The sequence below is a fragment of the Chiloscyllium punctatum genome, chromosome 39, assembly GCF_047496795.1.
Source record: "Chiloscyllium punctatum isolate Juve2018m chromosome 39, sChiPun1.3, whole genome shotgun sequence".
Lineage (NCBI taxonomy): Eukaryota > Metazoa > Chordata > Chondrichthyes > Orectolobiformes > Hemiscylliidae > Chiloscyllium > Chiloscyllium punctatum.
The window spans coordinates 7453716-7475158 of NC_092777.1; the positions used below are offsets into that span (position 1 = coordinate 7453716).

General features: G+C 42.3%; 1 protein-coding gene across 9 annotated transcripts in view; it reads left to right on the forward strand.

The window, feature by feature from the left end:
* LOC140463790 (WW domain-binding protein 2-like) overlaps nt 1-21443 on the forward strand; it is a 48608-nt gene that overhangs the window by 9597 nt on the left and 17568 nt on the right. For 2 of the 9 annotated variants that reach the window (XM_072558106.1, XM_072558107.1), the window contains exons 2-7: nt 3877-3979; nt 4430-4568; nt 12191-12283; nt 13602-13793; nt 16565-16684; nt 18821-18891. In XM_072558106.1, coding sequence (XP_072414207.1) covers nt 3877-3979; nt 4430-4568; nt 12191-12283; nt 13602-13793; nt 16565-16684; nt 18821-18891 — 718 coding nt within the window. Of the gene's footprint in view, nt 1-3876; nt 3980-4429; nt 4569-12190; nt 12284-13601; nt 13794-16564; nt 16685-18820; nt 18892-21443 lie in introns of those variants that run through there. The other 7 variants (XM_072558103.1, XM_072558110.1, XM_072558108.1 and 4 more) reach the window with 6 other exon arrangements.

Below are 21443 nucleotides of genomic sequence, written 5' to 3' on the forward strand. Positions count from 1 at the left end.
CAATTACATCCCACCTCCACACCCCCTATTTTTCTCTCAGCCCCTTTCCCCTCCATATTGCTAGAAATGTCGACTCTCCTGCTCCTCGGATGCTGCCTGACCTGCTGAGATTTTCCAGCACCACACTTTTTAACACATACTCCAGCATCTGTAGTCCTCACTTTCTCCTGTGATGTAACAGGAACTATGTTTACTTCTAAACTATTTGGGATGAGCTGCTATTGTGAAAGGTGATGTCTGGATCCAAGATTACTACTTAAAAACTATAAAATCTCTGTAAGGCCCTGCTCTAGCTTTTCTAGTCTCTCTGCCTAACTGTAATCCCTCATCCCTGGTGTTGTTCTAGTAAATCCCTTTGCTCTGTGGTATTGACAGAAATGCGGAAGCCCTGAAGTGATCACTGCTGACATCTATGTTAAAAATCACACAACACCAGGTTATAGTCCAACAGGTTTAATTGGAAGCACTAGCTTTTGGAGCGCTGCTCCTTCATCAGGTGGTTGTAGAGTACGCAGTTGTAAGACACAGAATTTATAGCAAAAATTTAGTGTGATGTAACTGAAATTATACATTGAAAAATACACTCACAACCCCTCACCCCAGGCAGACAGACACACACACACAAAATTTGTGGGGTGAATTTGTACTTGCAGAGGTACATTGTATTTTTGCTCAAAAACTGCATGAATCCATGTAAGACTCTGTTAAGTCACTTTTTAGATTAGAATCAGTCTAAACGTTATGGCACAGACGGAACACACAGGGCTAACACCTTCAACATCTTAACGTATTATTTGAGCTGACACCAATTGCTAGTTAACCTGAGAATGTAACTTTTTAAAGAAAGTTTTGTGATTTACATATGGAAGAAGTGAAACCATCATGGTCATTCCAACAGATGAGACTCAACAAACAATCAAGGTATTTTTCAGTTACATCCCACTGTAAACTTTTGCTATTTATACTCCACAACCACCTGATGAAGGAGCGGCGCTCCGATAGCTAGTGCTTCCAATTAAACTTGTTGGACTATAACATGGTGTTGTATGATTTTTAACTTTGTACATCCCAGTCCAACACTGGCATCTCCAAATCATGCTGACATCTAACCACTCATTTACAAAGGTTTAGTCTGACTTTGTTGCTTTTGTGCTCTGTATGTATATAATGTCAAGATCCCACCTTCCTTTAGTGCTCATCTTAACTTGTGGGGGTACCTTCAATGTTTGTTTGTACATCCTAAATGCCTCTGGTCCTAATTCACTTTCAATTTGTACCATTTGGTTGAACTTGCCTCTCCTGGTTCTTAAAAATTGTCACTTCACACTTCTCTGCTTTAAAATCCATTGACAATGGATTTACCCTTTTCCACCTGTGAATCCAGAGATCTGTTATCTATCTCTGCTCACTGCAATTGAATTTTGTTTCATCTGCAAACTTTGGAAATATGCTCTGTATCTAAGTTATTAATAAATAACAACGAACAAGTGTCCTTATCTCAAATAGTCATAATCATACAGTATTGAACAGACTCTTTGGGGCAACTTGTCCATGCTGACCAAGTTTCCCAAACTAAACAAATCCCATTTGCCTGTGTTTGGCCCATATCCCTCTAAACCTTTTCTATTCACGTACCTAGAGTCATATAACAGACCCTTAGGTTCAACTAGTCTATGCTGACCAGGCATCCCTATCTGACCGAAATCCAATAGCCAGCACTTGGCCCATATCCCTCTAATCCCTCTATTTATAACCCATCCAGATGCCCTTTCAATGCTGTAGTTGTACCTGCCTCCTCCACTTCCTCTGGCAGCTCGTTCCACACATACAGCACCCTTTGTGTGAAAAAGCTACCCCTCAGATCTTTATTAAATCTTTCCCTCTCACCCTAAATCTTTGCCCTCTAGTTTTAGATTAGATTACTTACAGTGTGGAAACAGGCCCTTCAGCCCAACAAAACCACACCGCCCTGCCGAAGCGTAACCCACCCATACCCCTACATCTACATCTACCCCTTACCTAACACTACGGGCAATTTAGCATGGCCAATTCACCTGACCTGCACATCTTTGGACTGTGGGAGGAAACCGGAGCACCCGGAGGAAACCCACGCAGACACGGGGAGAACGTGCAAACTGCACACAGTCAGTCGCCTGAGGCGGGAATTGAACCCGGGTCTCTGGTGCTGTGAGGCAGCAGTGCTAACCACTGTGCCACCGTGCCGCCCACTCCAGGGAAAAGACGTTATCTATTTATCCTATCCATGCCCCTCGTGATTTTATAAGCCTCTCTAAGGTCACCCCTCCGTTTCTGATGCTCCAGGGAAAATAGCCCCAGTCTATTCAGTCCTTAACTCAAACCCTCCAACCCTGGCAACATCCTGATAAACTTGAAAAGATTCAGAAAAGATTTAACACCTCTTTCTATAGAAGGGCAACACTCCCCAGGACCTTACCATTAAGTGTATAAGTCCTGCCCTGATTTGTCTTTCCAAAATGCAGCACCTCTCATTTATCTAAATTAAACTCCATCTGCCAATTCTCAGCCCATCAAAACAAGGTTCCATTGTACTCTGAGGTAATCTTCTTGACTGTACATTACACCAATAATTCCAAAATTGTTTTTTAAATGTTGCTGACCTGCAGAGATTTTCCAGCAGTTTCTGTTTTTGTCTCAGAACTGCAGTGTCCGTAATTCTTTTTGTGTTTTTGTTTTTTATTTACCTGTGAAAACCATTGGCTTGCCTTTGTGATGGCCCATGAGGAGTTTGTTCAGGTCAGGAAGCGTTGTCACTTAATTCTGGAGACCTGCTCGATGTTGGCCAACTCTCCGAAGACCTTGTCCCTCAGCTGTCAGAAGGAAATGGTGGATTTGTGGCTGGCAGCCATGGCATTCATCATCATCTTGCCCAGGTTGAGGCCAGCCCCCATAGCCTCCAGCGGGCAGAGCTCCTGTTCATCAGGCTGCACCAGGTAACACTGCTTAATGGTGAGCTTCCAGGCAAGGATCTTGGTGGCCTCCCAGGCCTGGAGGTTGGTGACCACCCACAGGATGATCGTCTTGAACTGCTCAAGGTAGAGCTGAAGCAGATGTAGCAGGCAGCTGACCCCCTGGGGCAAGGAGACACGGGAGCTACAGCAGCACTTTCCAGACTGAAAAATAAATGTCACCTACTCTGTATTTTTTGTCTCTTAAGCACTTTTGTGTTTTTGCTATAGTCCATTTCATCTCATGGGTTTAAACTTGCTCATGAATAATCTGTCATACCTTTTGCAAGTTATTTGCTTGTCAACCATATTGCTACTGTTCACATTCTGTTATTTCAAAGAATTTGATCAAGTTAATCAAGCAGGATTTTCCTTCAACTAATTGTGCTGATTTTCAGTTACAACCCTACATTTTCCAAAATCCTAATTAATTTTGCCTGCATTATTCTAAGTTTTAGATGTTTGGATGTTTAACTGACTGACAAGTTTATTCTTCTCCTGGTTTGCACCATTCTCATATTTAACTTGATTTATTGTAGAGTGAAAAGTTTTTTATTTTGCAAGCAGTGCAGGCAGACCATGTCCAACAAGGACATACAGATCATAGGGTGCTTAGACAGAGCAAGGCATACAAAGTTATCACTGCACAGGCAGTGCACAAAGCAGGATCAACGTCAGCAAGGTTAACATTATTTGAGGGGGGATCCAAGATAGTAACTATCTGAAAGGTCTGCCCTGCTGAGCTCTGTCCCACAACTCTGGCGAAGTGTGCTTTTACCCTCCCCACTGAAGTATTTTCAGAATAATTCGATAATTCTGTTTGCAGTAGCGTAAGAGATAGGTGACTGTTTGAATGTGACACACATCACTGTTTTTTTTGTTCTTGCAGTGTGCTGATGTTTTATGACCATGTAGAGCTGTCATTTGCTGACAACACATTGGAGGCTTTCAAAGGTTCAAAGAAGGGAACTGTTTACCTGATGCCATACCAAGTAAGTAACATTGCACCTACCAAATGTCTGAAATGGTGATCAGCATTTGTGCTTGTTCCTATTTGACAAAAAGCCAGTCCATTTAGTCACATATCACTGACAGTCACCACCTATCAGTGTACAACTTAAAATAGAAAATGTACTTTATGTATCAGGATTTAGAGCCTGCCTAGATTTAATGGCGTCAAAGTCTTTTGGTTTGAAACTGGACCCAAATCAGCACAAAATGCTATATTTAGTGACATACCTCTGCCCACCAATACTGTACTCATGTGACCGAGCCTGTATTCACTAGTTGCTACTCCATTGCTTGTGTGATCACCAGTCAGGGTGAACATATCATCCTGTATCTGTGCCCTCAGCAATGTCAGAGCTGTACAGCTTCACTTGGATTAAATTTTGTTTTTCATACCCTATGCTGCACTGCTTTCCTGTTTCTCTGCTTTCCAGGTTGTATTTGTGGCAAAAGATAGCAGAGATGCACTGAAATCCTTCACAATGCCATTTTACCTGATGAAAGGCTGTGAGATCAAACAGCCAGTGCTTGGGCCAAATTACATCAAAGGAACTATCAAAGCTGAGCCAAATGGTACGTGGGAGAAAGAATATTTTAGCAGTGGTCCTGTGTAAATATTATGAGAAACTTCTCAAATAGTCCATCTTCTTTTATTTGCTTCAGTTAGAGGTAGGAATGAATAATGAGATTCAGGACTGTTATTACATTGAACTGTCACCAAATCCAGCTCACTGCCATCTCATTGGATTCTGCACATTAGCACAGTGGTCTCGCTAGATTTGGAGCAGGGTCAACATGCTGTATTCTTTCTAGGACTAGCAGTGGATTAACGTGCTCTACTTGCCCTACATCTTGCATTGCCTTACTATATGGAGAGTAGTAAGTTAATACTGCTCACTGATTCTTGCATTGGGTTAGAATGTTTCCACTGAGTGGACATAATTGTATCTCCTCCAAGACCAGATAATAGAAAACAGGCTGACAACATAAAGGCAATGGATGGTTCAGCAGAGTTGGAGAGGGAGAGCTGGATATCATTTAACATTGACTATCACTGAGAAACGACATTTTGTTGAAGCTTTTCATCTTGCACTCATCAGGACAATTCACAAGAATACCATTAATGGGAAACCAATTTACTACATGAGAAGAAACTGCTGATTGGTTGGTAAGTGGGCTCTAATTGGTAGTGGTGTTACCATGGAGAATGCACCGGTTAGATGATAACTAACAGTTAACTGCTAGGCTTTGCTTAAAGTTTAAACCAAATAGGTTAACTGTAATTTGTCAAGGCATTGCCTTGAGAAGTGAACCAGTGAATAGTTGTCACTTATTTTAAGTTGAAACAGGCGTGGTGTATACATTGTTCTTTCTGTCTGAAAAGAATAAGTCCCAAGTATTAGTATATGTAGCTTCCATTACAGTCAACTATGCAGTTGATCGATTTTCTGATACAATACTGCATATTGTGCAAACTTGTGAACGTTCCTACGGCTGTCACTTTGATCCCTAAAATGTTTCCAATTACCCTGGAAGAGTAATGTCACAAAAATTGAGCAGCAGGTGAAACTGTTTTCTGCTGCTAAACTAGCAATGAATGGTGTTCACCACTATCTGGATGCTGGCAAAACATGCATGGAGTCTAACATTAGATGTAATTTTATGATCAGTTAATATTTGCTCAATAATCCCGAGTGTGCAGATAACTGTGCTAAAAAAACAGTTTAGTATTGTCAGTCTGGCTGAAGTTGAATGGAATTGAATTTGTCATGTGTACTGAGGCACAGTGAAAAGCTTTGTCTTGTGAGCAGGCAGATCCACACAGTTCAGTAGCATAGATAAGTAAATAATAGGTAAACAGCAGCAAAAACAAAAACACAGGTACAGGCGAACATTAAGACTTTGAGTCCGTTCAGTATTCTAACAACAGTAGGGTAGAAACTGTTGCGAAACAGGCTGGTGCGTGTGTTCAGGCTTCTGTATCTTCTCCCCGATGGTAGAGGTTGGAAAAAAACATTGCCAGGGTGGGATGGATCTTTGAGAATGCTGGCAGCCTTTCCTTGACAGTGGGCCTGGTAGATGGATTCCATAGATGGGAGGTTGACCTTTGTGATTGTCTGGGCCGAGTTCACCACTCTCTGTAACCGTCTCTGATCTCGAATGGTACAGTTGCCATACCAGGTAGTGATACATCCAGAAAGAATGCTCCCAATGGTGCACCTATAAAATTTGGCAAGGGTATTCGCTGTCATGCCAAATTTCCTCAGCTGCCTGAGGAGGAGATGTTGGGCTTTTGTAACCAGTGTGCCCATATGAAGAGTCCAAGAAAGCTTGTTGTGGATGACCACTCCCAGCAGCTTGACACTCTCCACTCGTTCCATCTCTGTGCTGTTAATGTGTAGGGGGTCAAAAGTCAATGAGTTCCTTGGTTTTGCTGGCATTGAGAGCTAGGTTGTTCTCAGTGCACTATTTTTCTAGGGCTTCCACCTCCCGTCTGTAGTCTGTTTCGTCACCATCTGAGATTCAACTGACTATGGTGTCAGCAGCGAACTTGTAAATGGCATTAGTTTGGTATTTGGTGACACAGTCATGGGTATACAGCAAGTAGAGTAGGGGGCTGAGTATGCACCCCTGGGGGTGGGGGGGGGGGGCGCTTCTGTGTTGAGTGTTAGTGAGGATGAAATATTGTCCCCAGTCTTCACTGATTGTGGCCTGTGGGTCAGGAAAGGACTTAGTCTGAGATCACTAAGTTTAGTAATCAGTCTCAAGGGGATAATAGTGTTGAAGGCCGAACTGTAGTCAATGAGTAGGATTCTTACGTAGCTGTTCTTGGTGTCAAGCTGTTTTAGGGAGGAGTGAAGGGCAAGTGATTTGGCATCTGACGTGGATCTGTTGGTCTTATAAGCAAATTGGAGTGGGTTAAGAGTAGTGGGGAGGCTGGAGTTGATTAATGCCAGCCTTTCAAACCATTTCATGCCCACCGAAGTTAGGGCCACTGGGCGGTAGTCATTGAGACATGCTGCATGAGCCTTCTTAGCCACAGGGATGATGTTGGCCCTCTTGAAACAGACAGGGGCAGGACCTGCTGCAGGGAGAGGTTGAAGGTGTCTGAGAAGACCTCTGCTAGTTGATTTGCATATGCTGAGTGCACAGCTTTATTTGTCAGGACTTGTCAGAATAGGTGTTACCGCTCCACTGAAGTTCTGCTCAAAGCGAATGTTCTGCTCAAAATGAAGGCATTGAAAAGATCTGTGAGGGATATGTCATCGTCTGCTATCTTGCACTGTCTCTTTTTAGAACCTGTGATGTCATTCAGTCCTTGCCATAATCACTAGGTGTCTGTCTGAGTCTCTAGTTTGGATCGGTATTGATCCTTAGCTGTCTTAATGGCTCTGTGAAGGTCATACTTGGATTCCTCATATTTGAGTAGGTGTCCTGATCTGAAAGCCTCATGCCTGGTTTTTAGCAGGTTCTGTATGTGATTAAATTGATGTGACACAATTATTTGTTTTGGAAGCTGCATATTAACACTATGACCATTGTTCATTATCCTGATGAATGCAAGATGAAAAGCTTAGAAAAATATCCTTTTTCCTTTTTAACAATACTCAATTCTGAGCTGTACCAAATGGTTATCAGTAGCATTCATGTGGAATCTAAGCATATGTCTTTGGATGTTTCCAAGATACGGTATGCATATAAAGAAGAGGGGGATTGATATGTAATTACATTAAAGATAATATACAGGGATGGGAAGCCATTGTCGAGAGTGCCTAGATATCACCGCTGTGCTGAAGGAGAGCACTATGGAGGACTTGAACAGTGAGGCAATATGGGCAGAGCTCAGAAATAGGAAGGGTGTGGTAACAATGTTGGGGCTGTACTACAGGCCTCCCAACAGCAAGTGTGAGATAGAGGTACAAATATGTAAACAGATTATGGAAAGATGTAGGAGCACAGGGTGGTGGTGTTGGGAGATTTCAATTTTCCCAACATTGACTGGGATTCACTTAGTGTTAGAGGTTTAGATGGAGCAGAATCTGTAAGGAGCATCCAGGAGGCTTTTAGAGCAGTATGTAAATAGTCCAATTCTGGAAGAGGCCACGCAGGTGGTTGAAGTTTTGGTAGGGGATAACTTTGGGAATAGTGATCACAATTCTGTATCTTTTAGAACACTCTCGTCTTTGTCCAAGAGTAGTCCTAAAGGCAGAGTGCCAAATTTGGTTGCGGGGGTCAATTATAGCAAAATTTGACAGGAGCTGGGGAATGTGGATTGGGAGCAGCTGTTTGAAGGTAAATCCACATTTGGTATGTGGGAGGCTTTCAGAAAGGTTGATCAGAATGCAGGACAGATGTCGCTGTGAAAACGAGGGATAGAAATGGCGAGAATAGGGAACCAGGGATGACAAGTGAAATTGTGAAACTAGCTCAGAGGAAAAAGGAAGCGTACACAAGGTCTCAGTGACTGAAAACAGGTGAAGCTTTGGAAGAATATCAGGAAAGTAGGACCAATCTGAAATGAGGAATTAAGAGGGTCAAAAGGGGTCATGAAATATCTTTTAGCAAACAGGGTGAAGAAAAGTCTCAAAGCCTTTTGTTCGTATATAAGGAGCAAGAGGGTAACTAAAGAAAGGGTTGGCCCACTCGAGGAAAGGGCCAAAGGAGGAAAGTTATGGGTGGAATCAAAAAATGGATGAGATTCTTAATGAGTACTTTGTGTCAATATTGACAGAGGAGAGGAACATGACTGTTGAGATTCAGGATAGATGTTTGATTACTGTAGTTCAAGGAGGCATAAGGAGGGAGGAAGTGTTGGGTATTCTAAAAGGTATTAAAGTGGACAAGTCCCCAGGTCCAAATGGGACCTATCCCAGGTTACTGAGGGAAGTGAGAGCAGAAATAGCTGGGGCCTTAACATATCTTTGCAGCATTCTTGTACATGGGTGAAGTTCTGGAGGACTAGAGAATTGCTAATGTTGTCCCCTTGTTTAAGAAGGGTAACGGGGATAATTCAGGTAATTCGAGACCGGTGAGCCTGATGTCAATGGTAGGGAAGCTGCTGGAGAATGTACTGAGGGATAGGATCTATTTACGTTTGGAAGAAAAGGGGCTGATCAGTGAGTGGCAGCATGGTTCTGTGCAGAGAAGATCATGTCTTACCAACTTAATATAATTCTTTGAGGAAGTGACAAAGTTGATTTTGGTGAGGGGACGGCTGTAGATGTCATATACACGGACTTCAGTAAGGCATTCGATAAGGTTCTCCATGGTAGGCTGATGGAGAAAGTAAAGTTGCATGGTGTCCAGAGTGTATGTGCTAGGGAATAGAGAACTGGCTGGGCAGCAGGAGACTGAAGTAGTGGAAGGGGGTTTCTCAAAATGGAGAACTGACCAGCAGTGTTCCACAGGAATCTGTGCTGGGACCTCTGTTGTTTGTGATATTCATAAATGATCTGGAGGAAGGTTTCGGTGGTTTGATTAGCAAATTTGCAGATGGCACTAAGGTTGGTGGAGTAGCAGACGTTGAAGAGGACTGTCTGAGAATGCAGCAGAATATATAGTTGGAGAGTTGGGTGGAGAAGTGGCAGATGGAGTTCAACCTGAGCAAATGCGAGGTGTTGCATTTTGGAAGATCCAATTCAAGAGCAAACTTTACGGTAAATGAAAAGCCCTGGGGAAAATCGATGTAAAGAGACCTGGGTGTTCATTTCCACTATACCCTGAAGGTGGCAATGCAGGTTGATAGTGGTTAAGAAGGCGTACGGCATGCTTTCCTTCATCAGATGGGGTATTGAGTACTAGAGTTGGCAGGTCATGTTACAGTTGTATAGGACTTTAATTCAGCTACATTTGGAATATTGTGTACAGTTCTGTTGCAAAAATTATCAAAAGGATGTGGATGCTTTGGAGAGGGTCAGTGTTAAAGTACAGATTTGAGATGGCCCAGGGAATCTTTTGTGGACTCAACCAGTAAACCTCTCTTGATTTTTTCCTGGAGATCATACTCGTTGGTAGTCTGGAATAAAATAAAACTCTTACAGATTAGTTTAATTTTAGTCACCCCTTTATTTACCAGTAGCATCACTGTTACATCATAATACTGACACCTATAATCTAAACTAACGAGGTTCTGATAACCCAAGAGAATAGGAAATAGCTCTTCCTTTAAGAGCCCTCGCAGGCTACTCTGCTGTACTGTCACAAACAGGCTTCCTTTATACAAAATGTTTACAAAAAACACTGCATGTTCTTAATTAAACAGATCAGTGAAAGACAATAATTCGTAAGGAAGAGAATTGACAGATCTGTGTGCGCTTGACTGATCACGCCTACAGGTCTTGAGCTATCCATCAGGTGGGAAAAACAAATCCAGCTGAGTTAGGCATCTGCTAACGAGATAAGTTCCAATAAGGAAATGAGTCTAAGTGAAGTGGGAGATGTCATAAAGAGTAACCTTGCACAGCTCGCATGTCTGATACCATTGTTTTATGAAATGGCTTCTTAGCAAGGAGGGCAAACTATTTTTGACCATAAAATCGAATCTCTTCAATGTTAGGTTTAGAATAATTTTAAACTAGGAGCAGACTTCTGCTTTTAAGCACAGAATCACTCTGTACCTGAAGCTGAAATGTTACTGCAAGGTTGTATTTAAAATGATTAATTAGTCTCGAATTAAACATGCCTTCTTTTCAAGGTTGTGGTGCAAATTCAAATAAGACACAAGATCTAACTAGTTCGAATTGACAGTGGGGCAGTCTTAGTCTATAAAACAGCAAGTAACTTAAAGCTTCATCAGTATTACCTTTTTTACAGAGTTTGCATTTCATAACCAGAAATGGCGACTCAAATTTATCATAAAGTCTCAAAATGCAATTAAATTCAAATCGTAGCAAGTAAGCACAAAGAGTTAATTTTCTACTGGCTTCAGCAGTCTCAGCACTAACATTGTCTGTGTGCAACCCCCCCCCCCCCCTCCATATCTCTGTACATCCCCTTCTCTGGTGAGAACAGATGTCTTTCTCTTCCATATAGCTTGGGTTCCCCCTTTTTTCCCATGGCCTGACCCCCTCTGTCTGTCTATTTTCTACTGTGCAGGAAATGTGTTCTATAATTTAACATTGTTTTGGCCTTAATGTTTAAGGACAAGTTTTAAGACTATAGACTTTCTCAAGAGACTATTCACCATGATCTTGCCTGGTATGGAGGGCACTAGCTATGAAGAGAGGTTTAGTAGATGTGGATTATTTTCATTAAAAAGACCGATGTTGAAGGGTGACCTGATTGACATCTACAAAATCGAGAGGTATAGACAGGGTGGATAGCAAGGTTTTTCCCAGAGTAGGGGACTTGATTATTAGGGGTCAGGAGTTCAAGGTGAGAGGGGAAAAATGTAAGGGAGATATGCGTGGAAAGTTCTTTACACAGAGGGTGGTGAGTGCCTGGGACATGTTGCCAGCAGAGGTGGTAGAGGCTAGACAGATACATGAATGGGCAGGGAGCAAAGGGATACAAATCCTTAAATAGGTGACAGATGTAGATAAGAGCGCAGGCTTGGAGGGCCGAAGGGCCTGTTCCTGTGCTGTAATTTTCTTTGTTCTTTGTCTAGATAGATTAAAACAGGAGTTTTGTGCAGTTTCAATTGGCTGCGTAAGGAACGGTGGTGCAGGCTGCAAAGAGGTTGAAAGAAGAAACTGGATCGTGCAGAATGGATATACGATGACTGTATTGATTGTGTGACAAGCAGTAGTTAAATGGCTTCTAGAGTTCTTGATGAATACTGTGAAGCAATGGAAGGAAATCTGTTTCTAAAATAGAGTAAATACCCCATAATATCAGTCCAGATGAGACAATGGGAGTATTTGCAGCATTTACTTTAGATTAATTAAATGCTGATATGTTAGCCTGCAGTGCTTCTGATCAGATGGTGCTGATGGAATTTGGACAAGAGAATGTATTAAGGGTGTGGGTGGCTGGGGATAAAAGATTTGGGGAGATACTGGGGTGGCAGTGGGACAGGATTGGCGTGAGGGCTATGGTCAAATAGTCCTTGAAGTGATGTCAGTTTTGATTGCTAAATTTATTTTATTTCTGGGTTGGATGAAAGCAAAGGTTTGTGCATTAGTTTTGAGGAATCGGAGAAGCTTTTAAGAATATCTGTTTTTCCCTTGCATTCTAATCATCATTCTATTCCACAGGAGGATGGGAAGGTTCTGCAACATTTAAGCTTTCCTTCACCAGTGGAGGTGCCATTGAATTTGGACAGTTGATGTTACGTACAGCATCACAGGGTAGGGTTTCACTCACTTGCTCTGTGGGTCTCGGTTCAGTCTTTCCTGACTCCACAAGTACCGGTCCTACTTGCTTTCCTTTTATAATTTGTCCACGTTCCTTTCTCTAAGTAAATGACTGAGATTCTGGTCCCAGTTGTGAGAGTAGTCAGTTGAGGTATCTGAGAGAAATTAGTGGGACAGGCCATAGAGATAATCCAGACTGACGGTTCAGATTGGAAGAGATGCCGTCTTTCACATGAGACATGAAATAGATGTCCTGTCTTCTGTCCTTTGTGGCTGTAAAGGGATGTTATGGCACTATTTCTAAGCAGAGCAGGGTTAATATTTTTGGCTCCTCAGCAATCTTTGTCGCTTAACCATCATCACTAAAAGGGATCATCAAATTATTTATCATTTTGCAGTGGACTTCATTGTAGATTGGCTACAATGTTCCCTACTTTATTACTGATTACTGGTCATTGATTGAAATACATTGAGATATTCCTGGGATTTTGAGCATTACTGAACAAATGCATCCTTGCTCATCTTAAGAGCATTATCCTGTGGAATTACTTGGTTAATGGTACTTGGGCTTCAAAGTCAGTGATTTTTAGATTTTTTGGTTTATGGTTACTGATGAACCTGGAACCCTTGTACTATCTAGTCCCCCCTCTTCTCTCCCCCCCCCCACACCATTACTGTTCATATGTTGATGAGGCAAGAATCTTTGGATGATATGGTCAGATTTAGCCTACTAAGTTATTGGTCTCAGACTGACTGCATGTCTGGTATCAATGATGTGACCCAATTTCCTTTTGGCATTTGATCATTTCTACTGTTGCCTAATCAAAATGAAATCTATAGTTGTTTCCTAATTCAATGCAGGTACAGGCTGTCATTGTAGATACTGTGCATAATAATGGTGTCGACAAGTGTGTCACTGTATAATACTGCAGTACTGGTGGGACAGATCTGTTGCTTTTAAACACTGAGTGAGTGAGAAGATTAATGGGCGATGTGAGATTGGTGAAGGTAGCTAAGGGGTCTGGACGGGTTCCTTGTTATAAAAGGTTTGTAATGCAATCAAGGAACAGGAGAATCGATGTTTCAGGCATAAGCCCTTCAGGGCCTATGCCCAAAACATCGATTCTCCTGCTCCTTGGATGCTGCCTGACCTGCTGCGCTTTTCCAGCAACACATTTTCAGCTCTGATCTCCAGCATCTGCAGTCCTCACTTTCTCCTTGTTAACGCAGTCGCCAACATTAGGTTTAGAATCAACTTTGAATCTAATTGAGGTCTCATTTACTAAGCACTCGATCTCTCCTTCTTCTTCAGCCTCTAGGGGTGAAGTCCCAGCTGGAGGATTCGGCTACACCTACATGCTAAACAGTGCATGTGGAAATACAATACCTGTGGGAGTCGCAGCATACAACTTGCCAACATCTGCAACCTTTGCCTACCCTCCCCCACTTCCAGGTGATTCACCTTTACGTGTTGGGAAGATCACAGATTATCTACTTGTTACTGGTAATGGTAGACATTGCTTACTCTGTTAGTGTCTCCCACTGAGAGTCATAGAGATGTACAGCACAGAAACAGACCCTTTGGTCCAACCTGTCCATGCTGACCAGATGTCCCACCTGCCAGCACCTGGCCCATATCCCTTCAAACCCTTCTTATTCATGTACCATCCAGATGCACTTTAAATGTTGCAATTGTACCAGCCTGCACCACTTCCTCTGGCAGCCCATTCCCCACACATACCACTCTCTGCGTGGAAAAAGTAGCCCCTTCGGTCTCTTTTATATCTTTCCCCTCTCACCCTAAACCTATGTCCTCTAGTTCTGGACTCCCCCACCCAAGGGAAAAGACTTTGTCTATTTATCCTATCCACATCCCTCATAATTTTATAAACCTCTAAGGTCACCCCTCAACCTCGGGCTCCAGGGAAAACAGCCCCAGCCTGTTCAGCCTCTCCCTATAGCTCAAATCCTTGTAACATCCTTGTAATCTTTTGTGAACCCTTTCAAGTTTCACAATCTGAATTGCACGCAATATTCCAAAAATGGCCTAACTAATGTCCTGTACAGCTGCAACATGACCTCCCAACTCCTGTACTCAATACTCTGACCAATAAAGGAAAACATCCCAAATGCCACCTTCACTATCCTATCTACCTGCGATTCTATTTTCAAGGAGCTATGAACCTGCACTCCAAGGTCTCTTTATTCAGCAACAGTCCCCAGGACCTTACCATTAAGTGTATAAGTCCTGCTAAGATTTGCTTTCCCAAAATGCAGCACCTCACATTTATCTAAATTACACTCCCCTAAGGGCGGCACGGTGGCACAGCAGTTAGCACTGCTTCCTCACAGCGCCAGAGACCCGGGTTCAATTCCCCCCTCTCCACACAGTCATTCTCCCCGGTGGGTTTCCTCTGGGTGCTCTGGTTTCCTCCCACAGTCCAAAACTGAATTGCCCATAGTGTTAGGTGAAGGGGTAAATTTAGGGGAATGGGTCTGGGTGGGTTGTGGACTTGTTGGGCTGAAGGTCCTGTTTCCACACTGTAAGTAATCTAATCTAATCTAATTTGCCACTTCTCAGCCCATTGCTTATCTGATCAAGATCCCGTTGTAGTCAGAGGTAACCTTGTCATCTGCAAACTTGCTAACTATACTCTTATGCTCACATCCAAATCACTTCCATAAATGACAAAGTAGTGGACTCAACACCGATCCTTAGATTAGATTACTTACAGTGTGGAAACAGGCCCTTCAGCCCAACAAGTCCACAACCCACCCAGACCCATTCCCCTAAATTTACCCCTTCACCTAACACTATGGTTGTGTTTCCTTCCTTCTATGCTTCTAGTTTGTGTTTTAAAAAAATACAAAAGCAGCTCGGTAATGGAAGAAATGAAACAGGTTTACATTTCAATACAGCATAAATGACCAGTCTAGCTGCAGCATATTTTGATACAATCTATCTTTCAAGCTTTTCAAATACTATGGACGCCAACCGTGTGCGCTTTTTACACGAGGCAGCAAGATATGTCACACTTGGAATATTGTGTACAGTTTTTGTCGCCCTGTTATAAGAAAGAAATAGTAAAATTGGAAAGAGTGCAAAGACTATTTTAGAGGATATTTCTAGGACTAGTAGGCCTAAATTATTGGGAGAGGTTGGCCAGGAATGCATATAGTCTTTTTCCCAGGGATGGGGAATTGAAAATTAGAGGGCGTGTGAGGTGAGAGAGGAAAGATTTAAGAAAGACCTGAGAGGCAACATCATCTTGCAGAGAGTGATGCATATGTGGAATGGGCTGGCAGTGAAAGAGGTTGAGGCAGGTACAATAGCAACAGTTTAAACACTTTGGATGAGGTACATGGATGGGAAGGGCTTAGAGCAATATGGATCAAATGCAGACAATTGGAACTAGCTGAGTGGCCACCATGGTCAGTATGGACCAGTTTGGGCTGGTAATCCATGCTATATTACTCTGACTCTCTATCTGTTAAGACCTTGTCTTTTCTGTAGCTGAGTCTTTTTAAAAACAAGCTGTTCACATGAATGCTTCTAGTTGTTTTATGCAGTAAATATTACCTCCCACAAAAGTTCATTATCAACTTTATTCTTCAACCCCCTTTGAGGAGCTTGTTTTTGAAAAGCTTAGCTTTCTAAATATGTCTCATGTATTGTACTAGTAATTGTTCCCTCTGCCACCTCAATATAATACCAGTACATATGGTGTTTGTGTGGTCAAATATCAAAGTGAAAAATAGGCACCAGTGGCTCTCTTTTTTTTTTTTGTTTTCCCCCAATTGCACCCCTCTTCCTTATTCTCAAAGTTTAACAGGAACTGGATTTTCTCCTGAAGTAGTCATTCTTCAAAATGCTTAATTAACAGTCCAAAGATGTACAGGTTCGGTGAATTGGCCATGCTAAATTGCCCATAGTGTTCAGGGATGTATAGGTTGGGTGCATTAGTCCGGAGAACTGTACAGTAATAGGGTAGGGGAATTAGTCTGAGTTGGATACTCTTTGGAGGGTCAGTGTGGACTTGTTGGGCCAAAATGGTCTGTTTCTACACTATAGGGATTCTATGATATCACAACTAATCCTGATCTTGTCCTCATTCAATTTGTGTGTGTGTGTCTGACAAGATTCGGTAGTCAGGCAAAACCCCTGGCGCACTGAGACCAATTCTTTGTTTCTATTCCAGCTGTGATCACGGATCAGTACTGAAGTTTGCCTATATCTTTTGTCAAATTATTTACCTGCTGTTATTATTCTTGTAGCTGGATTTTACCCTGGACCACCTCCCACAGAGGGTACAATGAACTACATGGCACCTCCTCCTTACCCGGGGCCCATGACTCTTCCAGGAGGTAATGCGTTACTGTCTCAGACACAGGATTGTAAGTAAGCCCCTCTGCAGCCAATCACACTTAACATGAATTTTCTGCCTTGAACTTTGAAAGTATCACTGAGGACAGACTCACCATGCCCTGTTGTCCAGCATTCCTATCAGAGGCCTTCAGCTGGATGGAGGATGCCAAACATATTTTTTAAACCTGTCCTTGGATATAAGCTGAGGTCCAAATTAGATTAGATTAGATTCCCTACAGTGTGGAAACTGGCCCTTTGGCCCAACCAGTCCACACCGACCCTCTGAAGTGTAACCCACCCAGACCCATTTCCCTCTGACTAATTGACCTAACACAATGGGCACTTTAGCATGGCCAATTCACCTGACCTGCACGTCTTTGGACTGTGGGAGGAAACCAGAGCACCCGGAGGAAACTCACGCAGACACGGGGAGAATGTGCAAACTCCACACAGACAGTCACCCGAGGCTGGAATCAAACCTGGGACCCTTGTGCTGTGAGGCAGCATTGCTAACCACTGAGCCACCGTGTCGTCCTTGTCTATTATTGGAAGTGTCCTCTCTTGGATGATACATTAAACCGGATGTGAAAGATTCCAAGGAATTGTTTGAGTAGCTGGAGAGTTATTCATGGTGTCCTGGCCAATACTTACTACTCCACTGACAGCACTAAAACAGATTCTGATTTTGGAGACAATAAGGACTCCCGATGCTGGAAGCCCGAGTCAATAGATGTGAAGTTGGAAGTCCTGACAAAGGGTTTCTGCCCAACAGATTCTGGGTGTTGTCTTGTTAATATTGTGAGACCTTGCTCTGTGTGAACTGAATGCAATGTGCTAGTCCATCTAACCTTACTGTTTCACTGACTTTGTTTTAATGTCTTTAATTTACTGTTGCAGATATCTGGTGATTCTCTCCCTAATCAGACTGTTCTAATTCATTTCTAAAAGTTCAGCAAGACTAAGTAAAGCATGTAATCTCATGCAGCTATGTAACTTCACACATTAAACCCTTCATTAAATGACTCATAATGCAGATTGCATTTCATAGTGCCTTTAATAGGCAAAAGGTTAAAAGGGATTTTAGGAAAAATATTTTCACCCAGCAGGTGATGGGGTCTGGATTTCCCTGCTTGGGAGGGTAGGGGAAGCAGAAAACCTCAGCCTTTTTTTTAAGAAAAGGTACTTGGGTGAGCATTTGAAGTTATATAACATCCATGACTGTAGGCCTCATGCTGGAAAATGGGAGTAGTGTAATATGTTTTTGGCAATATGGACTTGATAGACTGAAGGCCTCTTGGTATTGTATAATTCTAACTTGAGTCAGTGAAGCACTTTTTCCGAGTGTGATCATTGTAATGTAGGAAACGCTGCAACCAATTTTCAGAAAACCAATACAGTCAGGTGATATAAATTTGTCTTAATGATGTTGGTGGAGGGATGAATATCGGTTTAGGATGTTTAAAAGCTCCTCATTCTTCTTTGAAATAATGCTATGGGATCATTTACATCCTGCCCAGACATTACTTCTGCTGAGTCTGTCCCAAAAGACCTGACCTCCAATAGTGCAGCACTCATTAATACTGCACTGTAGAGCATTCTCCTTTTGTTCAGGGCTCTGGAGTGGAACTTGAACTTGCGATTTTCTGACATGCAAAAGTGTGTGTGATACCCACTTAGCAAGGTGACACCTCCTGAACAAAGTAGGAAACCTCTGGTTTGGTGAGCTAGGTGATCTCAACTGGGCATCACAGCCAGCACAATCTGTTAGAAGGAAGGAATACCAGGCAGCTACTCTCTGTGACTTGACAGTCCTCTTGGCTGGGATGTGTGCTATCTGGGTGAGAGCAGAAGTTCTAGCTAACACTGGTATCCCATTCTGACAGAACCTTGATAGAGAGAAGACTGACCAACCAACTGACTGACCTTCCATTACACTTGGTGGCAATGGGTAAGAGTAGGAGTTTCCTAGTCGGCCATCCTGAAGAAAGCAATGGCAATTTTTTTTTCCCATCAGTGCACCAATTCATTGGATGTCCATGACTGCCAACATCACTTAGGACATGGAAGATGGAACGGTCATTTGGTTGGGGTGCAATATTGTGTCCCATTGCATTGGAGGTTTGTACCATTGGTACATGTGTAGTAAAATACTTCTTTCTATGCAGGTGAAGCAAGGCCTGCAGAACAGGCTGAAAATACTCAGAGCAGTCAGTCAGTCCCTCTCAGTGTGCCCATGGTAAGGACAAGGAAGAAAAAATGTATTTATTTTTTAATTTAGGATGTTGCTAATCTATCTTTACTGCCCGGAATCTGTTGGAATGTTAGGGAAATAATAATAGAGTTAAGTGTGTCCAATACATGGGGTTAGATGCAGAATAAAGCGCTGTCCACATTTTCCCCATCAAACAATCCCAGGATAATCAGAACAACGAATCAGAAACAATATCAGCATTTATACAACACCTTCACTTAAATATGCATTCCAGAGCACTTTACAGGAATATCAGAAACAAAATTAATGTTGAACCACAAAGAAATGTAAGATCAGGTGACCAATAAGTGGAAAGTTTGGGGAAGGAAGGCTGAAGGAATTATTTAAAATTAGAGTGCTTGAGAACCAGAGTTGAAGCAGTGCATCATCTCTGAAAGTTGTATAAGAGAGGGCATGATAAGATTTGAAATGAAGGATGAAAATTTTAAAATTGAAGCATTGCAGGCGAGGAGCTAGTGTAGGTTACTATGCATGGAATTTAGTGAATAAGGATACAGGCAATAGGGTTAGAGTGGAATGGAGACTTGTAGAAGGTGGAAGTTGGGAGGTTGGCTAAGAATACAATGGAATAGCTGAATCTGGAGGTGGTGAAAATGAGGATTTAAGCAGGAAACTAGCTGAGTTGGAGCTGTGACAGGCATATTATGATTGGGTGGTTTTTGGGTAGATATGCATTGAGCACTCATCTTAGCTGAACTAAAAATTCCTTTTACATTTTTGCATTAACCAGTTCAAAAAGACAGGAGAAGGCTGTTCAACAACTGCTGCATTGCAATTCCATTTGATCACGAGTGCAGTGTAGATTATTTTACCACCTTGGTTATGTAACATTTTATTTGTTAGACATATTTAATAATCTTCATTTTGAAATCATCAATTTATATCCCCCAAATCCCGCTCATCCGGTTTCTAGGTGAAACTGTTCCAGATTTCTACTTCTCAGTTTAAAAAGTGATTCTACGCATTGCCCCAAAACAGCTTTGCTCCAATTGTAATATATGGCCATCAGTGAAGAAAAGCAGATTTGCATTTCTACTGTGCTTTCATGATCTCAGGCATGTCCCACATGCTTCACATCCAGTGATGTCCTTTAGAAGTGTAATCTCTCAGCAAAGCTGGCAATACATTTCTGCACAGCAAAATCCCATAAATATTATCAATAACTGGATAATCTGTTCCTGATTTTTGGTTAACAGATGTAGGAGGAAATCCCCACTCTTATTAAAATGTTGTGGGATCTTTTATGTACACCTGTGACAGCAGAGAGAATCACAGTTTAATATCTCATCCTAGCTAAGGCAGACCATCAATATTGCACTAGTGTCTTCTGTTTCAGTTATGGCCTCCAGTGTCTAGCATGGGTCTTGATTCCAAGGCTCGTGATTTAGGAATGACTGCTGCAGCTGAGTCAATGCTGAGACCAGTTTATTTAAGGCAATGAGATTTTCCTTTGGTTGCTCTCAGTACATGAACATTTTTCTTGTGTAATTCCTGGTAAGGCCAGTATTTGTTCATTCCTAATTGCCTTTAAACTGGAGGTGAGCTGTTATCTTGGACCTCTGCAGTTTTTCTGAAGGTACAGCTGTAGTGCTGCTGGGATGGGTGTTCTGGAATATCTACCCACAACAGTGAAGGAACAGCAATGTAGTCAGTATATTGTGTGGCTTGGAGTGAAACCTCCAAGATGGTGTGCTCCTGTATCTGATGCCCTCTTACCCTATAATGCCAGTCTCTTGGGAATGTGGTCTTGAACCTCCATTTCAGTGTCTGCAGTATAAAGGCACACCCACAGTGTTCACTAAGGAGTTGTAAGGTATCAATCCAGCAAGGATGAAGGAACAGTAATCAGAGCCTGGATCTTCATCTTCAAGGCTGCTGTAATGGGATTAGGGAAAGTTCGTAGCTTCCTTGCCTTGGGTCGTCTGCTGTCAGAAACAGCCTTTGCTGGTTTGGTCTGCAGACTGTCCAGCCAACCTGGGAAAGAGATCAGCGATAGCTACAAGGAATGCTTGGTGCCTGGTAGGGAGTGAATAAAAATATCTGCCTCAGAGCTTTAAAGCTTTATTCCATTTGGAATGGAAGCAGTAAACCCATGCCCCCACCCCCCCCCCCCCAACATTCCTTTGCCATATCAATGCCTATTCACCCATTACATACTGTGTAGAACCAATTCATCCTACACACAATAGGATAATTTCAAAGCTTTCAAAAAATGCAACTGGTTCATACTTTTGACTATGTTCAAGTCCTTTATAACAACAGGGTAATAACTCATTTACATCCTTTTTATATCCTCAATAGTAGAAACTGTAAGCACTTGATATCTCTACCGCTTAATCTTATGTGAGTGAACATTGCAGTTGACATCAGAGACTGAACTATCTATCAATGTCTTCCCTGGAGCCTAGGTATTTTTACATGCTAATGTAAATTCTGTGAGCCATCCATCTTGGCAATTTCAGTGTGGTTTGCCATTGCCTTCAACTCCAGATCAGGACAAGGTGGCAGGTTACCTC